Source organism: Gobius niger (genome assembly GCF_951799975.1).
Source record: "Gobius niger genome assembly, contig: SUPER_1_unloc_1, whole genome shotgun sequence".
Classification (NCBI taxonomy): Eukaryota; Metazoa; Chordata; class Actinopteri; order Gobiiformes; family Gobiidae; genus Gobius; species Gobius niger.
Window position 1 is genome coordinate 163,351 of NW_027639333.1, and position 19,150 is coordinate 182,500.

Here is a 19,150-nt window from a genome sequence, read left to right on the forward strand (position 1 = left end):
ATTAACAAAAACTGACAAAAATTTAACAAAAATGTAAAAAAAAACTCAACAAAAATGTGACAAAAGAGCAGCAAGAACGTGACAAAAAAGTGAAGAAAGTGCAGCAAAAAAGAGACAAAATGTGACAATAAACTGAAACAAAAGAACGATTAAAGGAGACAAAAAACTCAACAAAAGAGCAGCAAGAAAGTGACAAACAGTAACAAAAAAAGTTTGCAAAAATGAGAGGAAAAACTACATATTGACAACAACTCGAGGAAAAACGTCAGTCTTGTGGGTCTTAGCTTTCAAATGAGAGGAGAAGAGGTTAAAATGGAAAGGCCAAACCCCTCAGCCTCACGAGCGCGTCACTAAAGGTCTTGTTGTTTCCAGATGTGCGTCTCCGGGTGTCTGCGCTGTGTGGGCGTGGCTCTGGTTGCCCTGGCGACCGTCTGCGTCGTGTCCAACCTCTTCCTGCTGTTCCCGAACCTGGAGACGCGCTTCCTGCCGGAGGGTCACGTGACGCGCGAGGCCACGTGGTCCGCGGGCCTGTGGGGGTCCGGCCTCCTCACGGTGAGGACTCGAACCCGAGACCGTCTCAGCGCGAGGCTCTAACCGCTGTGCCACCTGTGTGTGTCCTGTAGGGGCTGCTCGGGGCCAAGTGCTTCCTCGTGTCCAGCAGGACGTCCGGCTGCTGCGCCTTCAGGGGTCAGGTACAGGACGCGCCTCTGCACCCCCGCCTCAACCGGGGCGGCTTTACCCAAATCTAAGAGAGCACAGGAGGAGGAAAATACAACTGAATGAGCAATAAAACAGTCACAAAACATGATTAAAGTGACGAAAAAGCAAAATAAGAGCCAGAAAAGAAAGGAAAAAATTAATCCAAAATGCCACATGTGCTGCAACAAAACCGAGACGAAAGTGAGAAAACATTGACAAAAAAACGGACGAAAAATTGATGAAAAGTGGCAAAAATGTCACAAAAATGTCACAAGAAATGGACAAAAAAATTGACAGAAAAATGACAAAAAAGTGATAAAAATTAGACAAAAAATGACAAAAAAGTGATAAAAATTAGACAAAAAAATGACAAAAAAGTGATAAAAATTAGACAAAAAAATGACAAAAAAGTGACAAAAATTAGACAAAAAAATGACAAAAAAGTGATAAAAATTAGACAAAAAAATGACAAAAAAGTGATAAAAATTAGACAAAAAAATGACAAAAAAGTGATAAAAATTCGATCAAAAAAATCCAAAAAAGTGCTAAAAAATTGACAAAAAGAAATGACAAAAAAGTGATAAAAATGTGACAAAAAAAATCCATTTGACCAAAAAATGACAAAAAAGTGATAAAAATGTGACAAAAAAATGACAAAAAAGTGATAAAAATTAGACAAAAAAATGACAAAAAAGTGATAAAAATTAGACAAAAAAATGACAAAAAAGTGATAAAAATTAGACAAAAAAATGACAAAAAAGTGATAAAAATTAGACAAAAAAATGACAAAAAAGTGATAAAAATTAGACAAAAAAGTGATAAAAATTAGACAAAAAAATGACAAAAAAATGACAAAAAAGTGATAAAAATTAGACAAAAAAATTCCAAAAATGTGATAAAAATGTGACAAAAAAAATCCAAAAATGTGATAAAAATTAGACCAAAAAAATCCAAAAATGTGATAAAAATTAGACAAAAAAAATCAAAAAAAGTGATAAAAATTCGATCAAAAAAATCCAAAAAAGTGATAAAAAATTGACAAAAAGAAATGACAAAAAAGTGATAAAAATGTGACAAAAAAAATCCATTTGACCAAAAAATGACAAAAAAGTGATAAAAATGTGACAAAAAAATGACAAAAAAGTGATAAAAATGTGACACAAAACCCCCCCAAAAAGTGATAAAAATTTGACAAAAAAAATCCAAAAATGTGATAAAAATGTGACAAAAAAATTGTAAAAACTGAATGAGCACTAAAACAGTCACAAAACACGATTTAAGTGATGAAAAAGCAAAATAAGAGCCAGAAAAGAAAGGAAAGAAATAATCCAAAATGCCACATATGCTGTTTTTGTAAAGAGTTCATCTGAATCCCTTTAGAGATGCCACAAAACTCTCACTGGATCATCATGTCCCTGATGTTCCTCTTCCTGTGCTTCATCTCAAACATTTGAACTGTGGAAATCCTGAGAAGCACACGGACAAAACGCCGACAAATGTCACCAAAATCCTGATCCAAAATGCCTCACGTGCGACTTTTGGAAAGGCGTCACATGAATTCCTTTTGTTGAGACACAAAGCTGTGACCGGGTTTTCGTTCCCCGTCCCGTCCTCTGCCCGGGCCCTGAATATGAACTCATTTGACTGCACAAATCCAGAGAACGGGGGGGTCAAACATGGCGTCTGAGGTGTTTCTGCTCTCCCCAGATGTGCTCTCTGGCCCTGTACTCGCTCGTCTGTGTCGGGGCATCTGGCTTTTGCTGCCTGGTGAGTCTGACGGGTTTGGTCCAGGGGCCGCTGTGTCTCTACAACTCCAGCTCCTCGGGGCCCGTGTGGGGGGTCCCTCTGCGGCCCACGCCCGACAGGTGAGTTTCAGAGACCCCGGGGACCTGTGGAACTCGTCTCTTTAACGCCTGTTCTGTTGTGACAAAAAATGACCAAAATTTGATTAAAAAAATTGACGAAAAAATGAAAACAATGTGATAAAAATTTGACAAAAAAATTAGAAAAAAATGATAAAAACTTTACAAAAAAATTACAAAATTACAAAAATGTGATTAAAATATGACAAAAAATAATTAAAAAAAATGATAAAAATTTGACGAAAAAATGACAAAAATTCGAAAAATGTGATAAAAATTTGACCAAAAAATGTGATAAAAAATTGACAAAAAAATTAGAAAAATTACAAAAAATATGATAAAAATATGACCAAAAAAACAAAAAATAAATAAAAATATGACAAAAAAAATGCAAAAAATGTGACAAAAAATGACCAAAATTTGATACAAAATTTACGACAAAATTAAAAAAATGTGACAAAATGTGACAAAAAAAACTCGTCTCTTTAACACCTGTTCTGTTGTGACAAAAAATGACCAAAATGTGACAAAAAAATTACAAAAAAATGTGATAAAAATGTGACCAAAAAATTTGAAAAAAATGATAAAAACTTGACAAAAAAATTACAAAAATGTGATGAAAATATGACAAAAAAATAAATACAAATTTGACAAAAATTACAAAAAATTGACAAAAAAATGACAAAAAAAAGTGATAAAAAATTGACAAAAAACTAGAAAAATTACTAAAAATATGATAAAAATATGACACAAAAAAAATTGATACAAATATGACAAAAAAATAACAAAAATTTTAAAAAAATGACCAAAATTTGATACAAAATTTACGAAAAAATGAAAAAAATTTGACAAAATGTGACAAAAAAACGTGTTTCTTTAACACCTGTTCTCCCTTCGCAGAGACCCCGGGTACCTGTGGAACTCGTCTCTTTAACACCTGTTCTCTCGCCTCAGAGACCCCGGGTACCTGTGGAACTCGTCTCTTTAACACCTGTTCTCCCTTCACAGAGACCCCGGGTACCTGTGGAACTCATTTCTTTAACGCCTGTTCTCCCTTCGCAGAGACCCCGGGTACCTGTGGAACTCGTCTCTTTAACACCTGTTCTCTCGCCTCAGAGACCCCGGGTACCTGTGGAACTCGTCTCTTTAACACCTGTTCTCTCTTCACAGAGACCCCGGGTACCTGTGGAACTCGTCTCTTTAACACCTGTTCTCCCTTCACAGAGACCCCGGGTACCTGTGGAACTCGTCTCTTTAACACCTGTTCTCTCGCCTCAGAGACCCCGGGTACCTGTGGAACTCGTCTCTTTAACACCTGTTCTCTCGCCTCAGAGACCTCGGGTACCTGTGGAACTCGTCTCTTTAACACCTGTTCTCTCGCCTCAGAGACCCCGGGTACCTGTGGAACTCGTCTCTTTAACACCTGTTCTCCCTTCACAGAGACCCCGGGTACCTGTGGAACTCGTCTCTTTAACACCTGTTCTCTCTTCACAGAGACCCCGGGTACCTGTGGAACTCGTCTCTTTAACACCTGTTCTCCCTTCACAGAGACCCCGGGTACCTGTGGAACTCGTCTCTTTAACACCTGTTCTCTCTTCACAGAGACCCCGGGTACCTGTGGAACTCGTCTCTTTAACACCTGTTCTCTCGCCTCAGAGACCCCGGGTACCTGTGGAACTCGTCTCTTTAACACCTGTTCTCTCGCCTCAGAGACCTCGGGTACCTGTGGAACTCGTCTCTTTAACACCTGTTCTCTCGCCTCAGAGACCCCGGGTACCTGTGGAACTCGTCTCTTTAACGCCTGTTCTCTCTTCACAGAGACCCCGGGTACCTGTGGAACTCGTCTCTTTAACACCTGTTCTCCCTTCACAGAGACCCCGGGTACCTGTGGAACTCGTCTCTTTAACACCTGTTCTCTCTTCACAGAGACCCCGGGTACCTGTGGAACTCGTCTCTTTAACACCTGTTCTCCCTTCACAGAGACCCCGGGTACCTGTGGAACTCGTCTCTTTAACACCTGTTCTCTCTTCACAGAGACCCCGGGTACCTGTGGAACTCGTCTCTTTAACACCTGTTCTCCCTTCACAGAGACCCCGGGTACCTGTGGAACTCGTCTCTTTAACACCTGTTCTCTCTTCACAGAGACCCCGGGTACCTGTGGAACTCGTCTCTTTAACGCCTGTTCTGTTGTGACAAAAAATGACCACAATTTGACAAAAAATTGACCAAAAAATTAGAAAAAAATGATAAAAACTTGACAAAAAAATTACAAAAATGTGATGAAAATATGACAAAAAAATAAATACAAATTTGACAAAAATTACAAAAAATTGACAAAAAAATGACAAAAAAAAGTGATAAAAAATTGACAAAAAACTAGAAAAATTACTAAAAATATGATAAAAATATGACACAAAAAAAATTGATACAAATATGACAAAAAAATAACAAAAATTTTAAAAAAAATGACCAAAATTTGATACAAAATTTACGAAAAAATGAAAAAAATTTGACAAAATGTGACAAAAAAACGTGTTTCTTTAACACCTGTTCTCCCTTCGCAGAGACCCCGGGTACCTGTGGAACTCGTCTCTTTAACACCTGTTCTCTCGCCTCAGAGACCCCGGGTACCTGTGGAACTCGTCTCTTTAACACCTGTTCTCCCTTCACAGAGACCCCGGGTACCTGTGGAACTCATTTCTTTAACGCCTGTTCTCCCTTCGCAGAGACCCCGGGTACCTGTGGAACTCGTCTCTTTAACACCTGTTCTCTCGCCTCAGAGACCCCGGGTACCTGTGGAACTCGTCTCTTTAACACCTGTTCTCTCTTCACAGAGACCCCGGGTACCTGTGGAACTCGTCTCTTTAACACCTGTTCTCCCTTCGCAGAGACCCCGGGTACCTGTGGAACTCGTCTCTTTAACACCTGTTCTCTCTTCACAGAGACCCCGGGTACCTGTGGAACTCGTCTCTTTAACACCTGTTCTCCCTTCGCAGAGACCCCGGGTACCTGTGGAACTCGTCTCTTTAACACCTGTTCTCCCTTCACAGAGACCCCGGGTACCTGTGGAACTCGTCTCTTTAACTCCTGTTCTCTCGCCTCAGAGACCCCGGGTACCTGTGGAACTCGTCTCTTTAACACCTGTTCTCCCTTCGCAGAGACCCCGGGTACCTGTGGAACTCGTCTCTTTAACACCTGTTCTCCCTTCACAGAGACCCCGGGTACCTGTGGAACTCGTCTCTTTAACTCGTTTCTTTAACGTCTCTTTAACGCCTGTTCTGTTGTGACAAAAAATGACCAAAATTTGATAAAAAAAATTGACGAAAAAATTACAAAAATGTGACAAAAATGAAAAAAAAAATGAAGAAAAAAAAATGTGATAAAAAATTGACAAAAAAATTAGAAAAATTACAAAAAATATGATAAAAATATGACCAAAAAAACAAAAAAAAGATAAAAATATGACAAAAAAAATGCAAAAAATGTGACAAAAAAATGACCAAAATTTGATACAAAATTTACGACAAAATTTAAAAAATGTGACAAAATGTGACAAAAAAAACTCGTCTCTTTAACACCTGTTCTGTTGTGACAAAAAATGACCAAAATGTGACAAAAAAATTACAAAAAAATGGGATAAAAATGTGACCAAAAAATTAGAAAAAAATGATAAAAACTTGACAAAAAAATTATAAAAATGTGATGAAAATATGACAAAAAAAATAAATAAAAAATTGATAAAAATTTGACAAAAAAAAGTTATAAAAAATTGACAAAAAACTAGAAAAATTACTCAAAATATGATAAAAATATGACAACAAAAAAATTGATAAAAATCTGACAAAAAAATGACAAAAATTTGACCAAAAATGGAAAAATTAAAAAAAAAAAAAAGTGATAAAAAATTGACAAAAAATACAAAAAAATGATAAAAATATGACAAAGAAATAAATAAAAAAATGACAAACATTTGACAAAAAAATGACAAAAATTTGATAAAAAAAATTCGAAAAATTACAAAAAATATGATTAAAAAAATGACAAAAAAATGACTACAATTGGATAAAAAATTGACAAAAAATGAAAAAAAATAAAAAGTGATAAAAAATTGGCAAAAAAATATATTAAAAATTACAAAAATTTGGAAAAAAAACAAAAAAAGTGATAAAAAATTGACACAAAAATTACAAAAAATGTGATAAAAATATGACAAAAAAAATGCAAAAAATGTGACAAACAAACTTGTCTCTTTAACACCTGTTCTCCCTTCACAGAGACCCCGGGTACCTGTGGAACTTGTCTCCTTAACACCTGTTCTCTCGCCTCAGAGACCCCGGGTACCTGTGGAACTCGTCTCTTTAACGCCTGTTCTGTTGTGACAAAATATGGCCAAAATTTGATTAAAAAAATTGACGAAAAAATGAAAAAAATGTGACAAAAAAATTACAAAAATGTGATGAAAATATGACAAAAAAATAAATAAAAAATTGGATAAAAATTTGACAAAAATTACAAAAAAATTGACAAAAAAAATGAATAAATAAAAAATGATTAAAAAAAATGACAAAAAAATGAAAAAAATTTGACAAAAAAATGAAAAAAATATGAAAAACAAAAAAAAAAAGTGATAAAAAATTGACAAAAAAAATTGAAAAATTACAAAAAATATGATAAAAATATGACAAAAAAATAAATAAAAAATGAAAAAAATGTGACAAAAAAATGATAAAAAATTGACAAAAAAATTACAAAAAATACAAAAAAATGATAAAAAATATGACAAATAAATAAATAAAAAAATTGATAAAAATTTGACAAAAAATGACAAAAAATGTGATAAAAATGTGACAAAAAAATGTGATAAAAATGACAAAAAAATTACAAAAAATTTGATAAAAAATTGACAAAAAAATTACAAAAAAATGACAAAAATATGACAGAAAAATGACAAAAATGTGATAAAAATGTGATAAAAAAAATACAAAAAATTTGATAAAAATTTGACAAAAAATTTGACAAAAAAATGACAAAAAAAATGACCAAAATTTGACAAAAAAATTACGAAAAAATGAAAAAAATGTGACAAAATGTTACAACAAAACTCGTCTCTTTAACGCCTGTTCTCCCTTCGCAGAGACCCCGGGTACCTGTGGAACTCGTCTCTTTAACGCCTGTTCTCCCTTCGCAGAGACCCCGGGTACCTGTGGAACTCGTCTCTTTAACGCCTGTTCTCCCGCCTCAGAGACCCCGGGTACCTGTGGAACTCGTCTCTTTAACACCTGTTCTCCCTTCACAGAGACCCCGGGTACCTGTGGAACTCGTCGCTGTGGTCCGGGGTGTGTCTGGAGCCCCGGGCCGTGGTCCAGTGGAACGTCCTGTGGTTCTCCCTTCAGTCCGCCTGCAGTTTGATCCAGACCCTGCTCTGCGCCGCCAACGTCCTGAACGCCCTGGCCGGGCTGGTCCTGGGCCGCGGACTCCGCCCCAACAAGGTCTCCGCCCCTTTATCCCCCGTGTGGGCCTAAAACCCGGCGCTCTGACTGAACCTCTGACTGAACTCTCTCTCTTCCAGGTGGCTCCGGTTAAAGCTTGACTCCGGTCGTCGTGGAAACGGACTCCGACTGCACTGAGGCACTTTATCTACGATCGTAATGTTTTTATTTATTGTTGTTTTTTTATTTATTATGATAATTTATACCTTTAACCCCTTAACTCCCGCCTGAACCGAGCACATTTTCTCCAGTTTGGCTTTACCCCAATCCAAAAGCTTCTGGGAAAAGCTGTGAAAATAGCAACTAATCTGAGACGAAAACAATGATGGAAATGTGATGAAAAAGTGAGAAAACATTGATAAAAAAGTGACGAAAAATTGATGAAAAGTGGCAAAAATGTCACAAAAAAGCCACAAGAAATTGACAAAAATTTGACAAAAAATGTGACCAAAAAATGACCAAAACTAGCTAAAAAATTGACAAAAAAATGAAAAAATGTGACAAAAAATGAAAAAAAAATGTGATAAAAATTTGGCTAAAAAATTACAAAAAAGCGTTAAAATCTCACAAAAAAAGACCACAATTTAATAAAAAAATTGGATAAAAAAATTTGACAAAAAATTACACAAATTTGACAAAAAAATTACAAAAATGTGATTAAATCTCACAAAAAAATGTCCAAAATTTGATAAAAAAAAATAAAATAAAAAGTCAATAATGTGATTTCAAAAAAGACAAAAAATGATTTTTTTTTTGTCATTTTTTGGTCAAAAATGACAAAAAATGTGATAAAAATTTGACCCAAAAAAATACAAAAAATCTCACAAAAAATGACCAAAATTTGATAAAAAATTGACGAAAAAATGAAAAAAATATGACAAAAAAATTACAAAAATGTGATAAAAATTTGACCAAAAAATTACAAAAATTTGACCAAAAAATTACAAAAAATGAGACAAAAAAGTTATAAAATGAGTTGAATACCCAACAAAAAAATGATGGTAAAAAAATGTGATGACTTGAGGAAAAAGATTCTCTCGGTTCAGGCGGGAGTTAAGAGGTTAAACATGTAAAATACTGTTCCATAAAGTTAATATATGATATAATATATGTTGTGTCACTGCTCTGGACCAAGAAAATGAATAAAACCATATTTAAAGACTCTTTATCTGTTATTTTTTTTATGCTAAATCAGACATTTATGAAAAAAACTTAAAGCCACAAACAACAAATCTGTTTAACTTCTTCTAAATCTTACAGAGACGTCATTTCAAATCACAAAATGTAAAATATCAGCAGAAACAACAACATTCAAAAGCAAAATAAACACGACAAAGCCTTCAAAGTGCCGGTTCAGTCGTGGCAGGGCCGCGGGGGGGTCCTGTGGTCGATGGGCAGGTAGTACAGGGGCACCGCGGGGGGGCAGGGGTGGGTACTGCGCGGCGCGGGGGCCCAGCTGAGGTCCGGGTGTCCACAGCCCACGGTCCCATTGGAGAAAAGAGAGACCTTCAGCTGGAACCACAGCTCCCGGCCCTGAGGAGACACGGAACCAACATCAGCAACATCTGCAAACATCTGCGAACATCAACAACATCTGCGGACATTAACCAACATCAACCAACATCAGCAACATCAGCAACATCTGCAACATCTGCGAACATCAGCGAACATCAGCGAACATCAGCGAACATCAACCAACATCAGCAACATCAGCAACATCTGCGAACATCTGCAACATCTGCGAACATCAGCGAACATCAGCGAACATCAGCGAACATCAGCGAACATCAGCGAACATCAGCGAACATCAGCGAACATCAGCAACATCTGCGAACATAAACCAACATCAGCAACATCTGCGAACATCAACCAACATCAACCAACATCAGCAACATCTGCAACATCTGCGAACATCAACCAACATCAACCAACATCAGCAACATCTGCGAACATCAGCGAACATCAGCGAACATAAACCAACATCAACCAACATCAACCAACATCAACCAACATCAACCAACATCAGCAACATCTGCGAACATCAACAACATCAGCAACATCTGCAACATCTGCGAACATCAGCGAACATCAACAACATCAGCAACATCTGCAACATCTGCGAACATCAACCAACATCAACCAACATCAGCAACATCAGCAACATCTGCGAACATCAACAACATCAGCAACATCTGCAACATCTGCGAACATCAGCGAACATCAGCGAACATCAGCGAACATCAACCAACATCAGCAACATCAGCAACATCTGCAACATCTGCGAACATCAGCGAACATCAGCGAACATCAGCGAACATCAACCAACATCAGCAACATCAGCAACATCAGCGAACATCAGCGAACATCAGCGAACATCAACCAACATCAGCAACATCAGCAACATCTGCGAACATCTGCAACATCTGCGAACATCAGCGAACATCAACCAACATCAACCAACATCAGCAACATCAGCGAACATCAGCAACATCAGCGAACATCAGCGAACATCAGCAACATCAGCAACATCTGCGAACATCAACCAACATCAACCAACATCAGCAACATCTGCAACATCTGCGAACATCAACCAACATCAACCAACATCAGCAACATCTGCGAACATCAGCGAACATCAGCGAACATAAACCAACATCAACCAACATCAACCAACATCAACCAACATCAACCAACATCAGCAACATCTGCGAACATCAACAACATCAGCAACATCTGCAACATCTGCGAACATCAGCGAACATCAACAACATCAGCAACATCTGCAACATCTGCGAACATCAACCAACATCAACCAACATCAGCAACATCAGCAACATCTGCGAACATCAACAACATCAGCAACATCTGCAACATCTGCGAACATCAGCGAACATCAGCGAACATCAGCGAACATCAACCAACATCAGCAACATCAGCAACATCTGCAACATCTGCGAACATCAGCGAACATCAGCGAACATCAGCGAACATCAACCAACATCAGCAACATCAGCAACATCAGCAAACATCAGCGAACATCAGCGAACATCAGCGAACATCAGCGAACATCAACCAACATCAGCAACATCAGCAACATCTGCGAACATCTGCAACATCTGCGAACATCAGCGAACATCAGCGAACATCAGCGAACATCAGCGAACATCAGCGAACATCAGCGAACATCAGCGAACATAAACCAACATCAACCAACATCAACCAACATCAGCAACATCAGCGAACATCAGCGAACATCAGCGAACATCAACCAACATCAGCAACATCAGCAACATCTGCAACATCTGCGAACATCAGCGAACATCAGCGAACATCAACCAACATCAGCAACATCAGCAACATCTGCGAACATCTGCAACATCTGCGAACATCAGCGAACATCAGCGAACATCAGCGAACATCAGCGAACATCAGCGAACATCAGCGAACATCAGCGAACATCAGCGAACATCAGCGAACATCAGCGAACATCTGCGAACATCTGCGAACATAAACCAACATCAACCAACATCAACAACATCAACAACATCTGCGAACATCTGCGAACATCTGCGAACATAAACCAACATCAACCAACATCAACAACATCAACAACATCTGCGAACATCTGCGAACATCTGCGAACATCTGCGAACATCTGCGAACATCTGCGAACATCAGCAACATCAGCAACATCTGCGAACATCAGCAACATCAACAACATCTGCGAACATCTGCGAACATCTGCGAACATCTGCGAACATCTGCGAACATCTGCGAACATCTGCGAACATCTGCGAACATCTGCGAACATCAGCAACATCAGCAACATCAGCAACATCAACAACATCAGCAACATCTGCAACATCTGCAACATCAGCAACATCAACAACATCAACAACATCAACAACATCTGCAACATCTGCAACATCTGCAACATCTGCAACATCTGCAACATCTGCAACATCAGCAACATCAGCAACATCAACAACATCAGCAACATCTGCAACATCTGCAACATCAGCAACATCTGCGAACATCAGCAACATCAGCAACATCTGCAACATCTGCAACATCAGCGAACATCAGCAACATCAGCAACATCAGCAACATCAACAACATCAGCAACATCAGCAACATCAGCAACATCAGCAACATCTGCAACATCTGCGAACATCTGCAACATCTGCGAACATCAGCGAACATCAGCAACATCAGCAACATCAGCAACATCAGCAACATCTGCAACATCAGCAACATCAGCAACATCTGCAACATCTGCGAACATCTGGAGGTGGGACTCGAACCTGTTTGTTTTTTTACCTGTCTTTTTTTACCTGTTTTTTTTTTAACTGTTTTTTTTAACTGTTTTTTTTTGTTTCTTACCTGTTTTTTTTTACCTGTTTTTTTTACCTGTTTTTTTACCTGTTTTTTTTACCTGTTTTTTTTACCTGTTTTTTTTACCTGTTTTTTTTTATTTGTTTGTTTGTTTACCTGTTTGTTTGTAAGTTTGTTTACCTATTTGTTTGTTTGTTTGTTTGTTTGTTTGTTTACCTGTTTGTTTGTTTGTTTACCTGTTTGTTTGTTTACCTGTTTGTCGGTGAAACACTGGATCTCGTGGTGGTTCCCAAACAGCGGAGACACGACCTCACGCAGCTGCTCCACCTGTAACAGAGTCAGAGGTGAAACTTTAGGCCGTTTTATTCTCTTGAAGCAGGAAGTGCCTCCGACACGTCCATGTTTCGTACCTGGTACGTGCGGTTACAGGAGGGAACGATCCCGGCCTCGGCAAACAGGCTGCAAACACAAACAAGAGGACATGTTCAGAGTGTAGCGGGATGCTAACTTCCTGTTTCCTGTCCTTTGTGCTGGAGTTAGCATGAGTTAGCCTCAGCTAATAACATGCTAACACTCTATAGAAACATGTCACTGTGTTTTAGCCTCGGGGCTAAAGGAGATGCTAAGTTTGATGCTAACACGCTACAGCGGCGCCACCGTCCGAGCTAATATTCTATAAAAATGACATTTATTCATTTTCTTTGTTAGTGGGTTAGTTAGTGGGTTAATGTGTTAGTCGTTTAGTCAGTTGTTTAGTTAGTGGGTTGGTTAGTGGGTTAGTTGGTGGGTTAATTTGTGGCTTAGATAGTGGATTAGCTAGTGGGTTAGTTAGTATGTTAGTTAGCTGGTTAGTTAGCGGGAGGCTAGGAGGCAGGTGCTGAAGTATCTGGGTTAATGTATTCGTTGTTTAGTTAGTGGGTTATATAGTGGGTTCGTTTGTGGGTTAGTGGGTTAGTTAGCAAGTTAGTTAGCAGGTTAGTTAGCGGGTTAGTTTGTGGGTTAGTCAGCGGGTTAGTTAGTGGGTTAGTTTGTGGGTTAGTCAGCGGGTTAGTTAGTGGGTTAGTCAGCGGGTTAGTTAGCGGGTTAGTTAGTGGGTTAGTTAGTGGGTTAGTTAGCAGATTAGTTAGCGGGTTAGTTAGTGGTTAGTCAGTGGGTTAGTTAGCAGGTTAGTTGTTCTTACCGGTCCACGTCGAAGCGCGCTCGCAGACGGAGGCAGGAGCTGAAGTATCTGGGTTAATGTGTTAGTTGTTTAGTTAGTGGGTTGGTTAGCGGGTTAGTGTGTTAGTTAGCGGGTTAGTTAGTGGGTTAGTCAGCGGGTTAGTCAGTGGGTTAGTTAGCAGGTTAGTTAGCAGGTTAGTTAGCGGGTTAGTTGCTCTTACCGGTCCACATCGAAGCGCGCTCGCAGACGGAGGCAGGAGCTGAAGTATCTGGGTTAATGTGTTAGTTGTTTAGTTGGTGGGTTAGTTAGCGGGTTAGTTAGTGGGCTAGTTAGCGGGTTAGTTAGTGGGTTAGATAGCAGGTTAGTTAGTGGGTTAGTTAGTGGGTTAGTTAGCAGGTTAGTTGTTCTTACCGGTCCACGTCGAAGCGCTCTCGCAGACGGAGGCAGGAGCTGAAGTATCTGGGTTAATGTGTTAGTTGTTTAGTTAGTGGGTTGGTTAGCGGGTTAGTGTGTTAGTTAGCGGGTTAGTTAGTGGGTTAGTCAGCGGGTTAGTCAGTGGGTTAGTTAGCAGGTTAGTTAGCAGGTTAGTTAGCAGGTTAGTTCTTACCGGTCCACGTCGAAGCGCGCTCGCAGACGGAGGCAGGAGCTGAAGTATCTGGGTTAATGTGTTAGTTGTTTAGTTGGTGGGTTAGTTAGCGGGTTAGTCAGTGGGTTAGTCAGTGGGTTAGTTAGCGGGTCAGTTAGCAGGTTAGTTGTTCTTACCGGTCCACGTCGTAGCGCGCCCGCAGACGGAGGCAGGAGCTGAAGTATCTGAGCGGAGAGTTCAGACCCTCCACACACGCCGCGCACACGCCGTGTTTATTCCACTCACTCTGCCTTCAACAAAACATGAGGAGAAACAGATGAACCGATCCGATACTGGTGTAAGATATCGGAGCCGATACGGGGAAAAATATCGGGATTCATATACAATAAAATATGACTTTATTGATCTTGAAACGGAGAAAAGAGTCAAGTCAATTTTTCACAGAGAAAGACAGTTTTAAGAAAGTCTCGGTATCGGTAAATATCGGAGATCGGCAGATACTCAAATCCCAGGATCGGTATCGGCATTGCTAAAGAGAAACATCACTCTCTGCCTTCAACAGAACATGAGGAGAAACAGGTTTGTGACTTTACCAGAACTGAAAGTCCGTCTTGATGATGAGAAACGACGGCCAGAGCTCGGTCAGATTCTGCTTCAGGTCCTGAGGGAGAAACAAACGTGAGGACGGGGAGGACCAGGAGGACCGGGGGGACCGGGAGGACCGGGAGGACACAGGGGGGACCGGGGAGACAGGGGGGACTGACCTGGACGTCTGACAGGAACATGGGCCAACAGCGGCAGCAGTTATGAGCTTTATACGGCCTGAAACAGAGCACAGAGGTCAGGACTGGACCGGGACTAAACCAAGACTAACCCAAGAGTAAACCTGGACCAGGGGCGGACTGGCCATATGTCCTGTGTTCTGGAAGAGCACAGAAGGGCCCCCGGTCTGGCCTCTCACTTTACCTTACCCTCACCCCCGGGCCAAACCGAGCTTTACCCAAATCTAAAAGCTTCACCTCTGAACTCCCGCCTGAACCGAGAGGAGCTTTTTCCTCACGTCATCACATTTTTTTTCCAGCATTTTTTTGCTGGGTTTTCAACTCATTTTTTTGTCTAATTTTTGTGACATTTTTGCCACTTTTCCATCAATTTTTTGTCTCTTTTTTGTCACATTTCCGTCATTGTTTTCGTCTAAGTTTTGTCGTTATTTTCACACCTTTTTTCCAGAAGCTTTTGGATTGGGGTAAAGCCAAACTGGAGTAAATGTGCTCGGTTCAGGCGGGAGTTAAGGGGTTAAAAGAAAAGCATCCGAAAACCAAAATGTGCTTGAAAAGTGACAAAAAGGTGACAAAAAAGTGACAAAAACACAACAAAATGTGCCGAAAACGTGACGACAAAGCGATGAAAAAACAACAATAACATGAAGAAAAAAAAACGAAAAACAAAAGACGAAAACACACGAAAAAGTGACAAAAAAGTGACGAAAACACGCCAAAAAGCCACAAAAAAGTCATGAAAAAGGGCTAAACCAGGACTAAACCAGGACTAAACCTGGACTAAACCAGGACTAAACCAGGACTAAACCAGGACTAAACCAGGACTAAACCAGGACTAAACCAGGACTAAACCAGGACTAAACCAGGACTAAACCAGGACTAAACCAGGACTAAACCAGGGCTAAACCAGGACTAAACCAGGACTAAACCAGGGCTAAACCAGGACTAAACCAGGACTAAAGCAGGACTAAACCAGGACTAAACCAGGACTAAACCAGGGCTAAACCAGGACTAAACCAGGACTAAACCAGGGCTAAACCAGGACTAAACCAGGACTAAACCAGGACTAAACCAGGACTAAACCAGGACTAAACCAGGACTAAACCAGGACTAAACCAGGACTAAACCAGGGCTAAACCAGGACTAAACCAGGACTAAACCAGGACTAAACCAGGACTAAACCAGGGCTAAACCAGGTCTAAACCAGGGCTAAACCAGGACTAAACCAGGACTAAACCAGGACTAAACCAGGGCTAAACCAGGGCTAAACCTGGACTAAACCAGGACTAAACCAGGACTAAACCAGGACTAAACCAGGACTAAACCAGGACTAAACCAGGACTAAACCAGGACTGAACTGGGACTAAACCAGGACTAAACCAGGACTAAACCAGGACTAAACCAGGGCTAAACCAGGACTAAACCAGGACTAAACCAGGGCTAAACCAGGACTAAACCAGGACTAAACCAGGTCTAAACCAGGACTAAACCAGGGCTAAACCAGGACTAAACCAGGGCTAAACCAGGACTAAACCAGGACTAAACCAGGACTAAACCAGGACTAAACCAGGGCTAAACCAGGACTAAACCAGGACTAAACCAGGACTAAACCAGGACTAAACCAGGACTAAACCAGGGCTAAACCAGGACTAAACCAGGACTAAACCAGGGCTAAACCAGGGCTAAACCTGGACTAAACCAGGACTAAACCAGGACTAAACCAGGACTAAACCAGGACTAAACCAGGACTAAACCAGGACTAAACCAGGACTGAACTGGGACTAAACCAGGACTAAACCAGGACTAAACCAGGACTAAACCAGGACTAAACCAGGACTAAACCAGGACTGAACTGGGACTAAACCAGGACTAAACCAGGACTAAACCAGGACTAAACCAGGACTAAACCAGGACTAAACCAGGACTAAAGCAGGACTAAACCTGTACTAAACCAGGACTAAACCAGGACTAAACCAGGACTAAACCAGGACTAAACCAGGACTAAACCAGGACTAAACCAGGACTAAAGCAGGACTAAACCTGTACTAAACCAGGACTAAACCAGGACTAAACCAGGACTAAACCAGGACTAAACCAGGACTAAACCAGGACTAAACCAGGACTAAACCAGGTCTAAGCCAGGTCTAAACCAGGACTAAACCAGGACTAAACCAGGACTAAACCAGGACTAAACCAGGACTAAACCAGGACTAAACCAGGACTAAAGCAGGACTAAACCAGGACTAAAGCAGGACTAAACCTGTACTAAACCAGGACTAAACCAGGACTAAACCAGGACTAAACAAGGTCTAAACCAGGTCTAAACCAGGACTAAACCAGGTCTAAACCAGGACTAAACCAGGACTAAACCAGGACTAAACCAGGACTAAACAAGGTCTAAACCAGGTCTAAACCAGGTCTAAACCAGGACTAAACCAGGACTAAACAAGGTCTAAACCAGGTCTAAACCAGGACTAAACCAGGACTAAACAAGGTCTAAACCAGGTCTAAACCAGGTCTAAACCAGGACTAAACCAGGACTAAACAAGGTCTAAACCAGGTCTAAACCAGGTCTAAACCAGATCTAAACCAGGACTAAACCAGGACTAAACCAGGACTAAACCAGGACTAAACAAGGTCTAAACCAGGTCTAAACCAGGTCTAAACCAGGGCTAAACCAGGACTAAACCAGGACTAAACCAGGTCTAAACCAGGACTAAACCAGGACTAAACCAGGACTAAACCAGGACTAAACCAGGTCTAAACCAGGACTAAACCAGGGCTAAACCAGGACTAAACCAGGACTAAACCAGGACTAAACCAGGACTAAACCAGGTCTAAACCAGGTCTAAACCAGGTCTAAACCAGGACTAAACCAGGACTAAACCAGGACTAAACCAGGACTAAACCAGGACTAAACCAGGGCTAAACCAGGACTAAACCAGGACTAAACCAGGTCTAAACCAGGTCTAAACCAGGTCTAAACCAGGACTAAACCAGGACTAAACCAGGGCTAAACCAGGGCTAAACCAGGACTAAACCAGGTCTAAACCAGGACTAAACCAGGACTAAACCAGGACTAAACCAGGTCTAAACCAGGACTAAACCAGGTCTAAACCAGGTCTAAACCAGGACTAAACCAGGACTAAACCAGGACTAAACCAGGACTAAACCAGGTCTAAACCAGGACTGAACCAGGACTAAACCAGGCCTAAACCAGGTCTAAACCAGGACTAAACCAGGACTAAACCAGGTCTAAACCAGGACTAAACCAGGCCTAAACCAGGTCTAAACCAGGACTAAACCAGGACTAAACCAGGCCTAAACCAGGTCTAAACCAGGACTAAACCAGGACTAAACCAGGTCTAAACCAGGACTGAACCAGGACTAAACCAGGCCTAAACCAGGACTAAACCAGGACTAAACCAGGACTAAACCAGGTCTAAACCAGGACTAAACCAGGTCTAAACCAGGTCTAAACCAGGACTAAACCAGGACTAAACCAGGACTAAACCAGGACTAAACCAGGTCTAAACCAGGACTAAACCAGGACTAAACCAGGACTAAACCAGGACTAAACCAGGACTAAACCAGGACTAAACCAGGTCTAAACCAGGACTGAACCAGGACTAAACCAGGACTAAACCTGGACTAAACCAGGACTAAACCTGGACTAAACCAGGACTAAACCAGGACTAAACCAGGACTAAACCTGGACTAAACCAGGACTAAACCAGGACTAAACCAGGACTAAACCAGGACTAAACCAGGACTAAACCAGGTCTAAACCAGGATTAAACCAGGTCTAAACCAGGACTAAACCAGGACTAAACCAGGACTAAACCAGGACTAAACCAGGACTAAACCAGGTCTAAACCAGGTCTAAACCAGGACTAAACCAGGACTAAACCAGGACTAAACCAGGACTAAACCAGGACTAAACCAGGTCTAAACCAGGACTAAACCAGGTCTAAACCAGGACTAAACCAGGACTAAACCTGGACTAAACCAGGACTAAACCAGGACTAAACCAGGACTAAACCAGGACTAAACCTGGACTAAACCAGGACTAAACCGGGACTAAACCAGGACTAAACCAGGACTAAACCAGGACTAAACCAGGTCTAAACCAGGACTAAACCAGGACTAAACCAGGTCTAAACCAGGACTAAACCAGGACTAAACCAGGTCTAAACCAGGACTAAACCTGGACTAAACCAGGTCTAAACCAGGTCTAAACC

At 40.6% G+C, this 19,150-nt stretch overlaps 2 protein-coding genes across 2 annotated transcripts in view; one reads left to right on the plus strand and one right to left on the minus strand.

Annotated features, from left to right (window-relative positions):
* Positions 1–372: 372 nt before the first annotated feature.
* On the plus strand, positions 373–8,201 carry LOC306981201 (transmembrane 4 L6 family member 1; the record flags this gene model as incomplete). Its single annotated transcript, XM_079583042.1, has 5 exons — positions 373–552; positions 627–692; positions 2,407–2,564; positions 7,858–8,050; positions 8,131–8,201. The coding sequence occupies 5 exons, from the start codon at positions 373–375 to the stop codon at positions 8,149–8,151; spliced, it is 618 nt and encodes a 205-aa protein (XP_079439168.1). The 3' UTR covers positions 8,152–8,201.
* Positions 8,202–9,401: 1,200 nt separating this feature from the next.
* Positions 9,402–19,150, minus strand: part of rnaset2l (ribonuclease T2, like) — a gene marked incomplete at its 5' end in the record, with an annotated part of 16,094 nt that continues 6,345 nt past the window's right edge. Inside the window, 6 exons of the mRNA XM_079583039.1 lie at positions 9,402–9,583; positions 12,638–12,712; positions 12,796–12,844; positions 14,307–14,420; positions 14,724–14,791; positions 14,895–14,952. Coding sequence (XP_079439165.1) covers positions 9,404–9,583; positions 12,638–12,712; positions 12,796–12,844; positions 14,307–14,420; positions 14,724–14,791; positions 14,895–14,952 — 544 coding nt within the window. The 3' untranslated portion in view covers positions 9,402–9,403. The remainder of the gene's footprint in view (positions 9,584–12,637; positions 12,713–12,795; positions 12,845–14,306; positions 14,421–14,723; positions 14,792–14,894; positions 14,953–19,150) is intronic.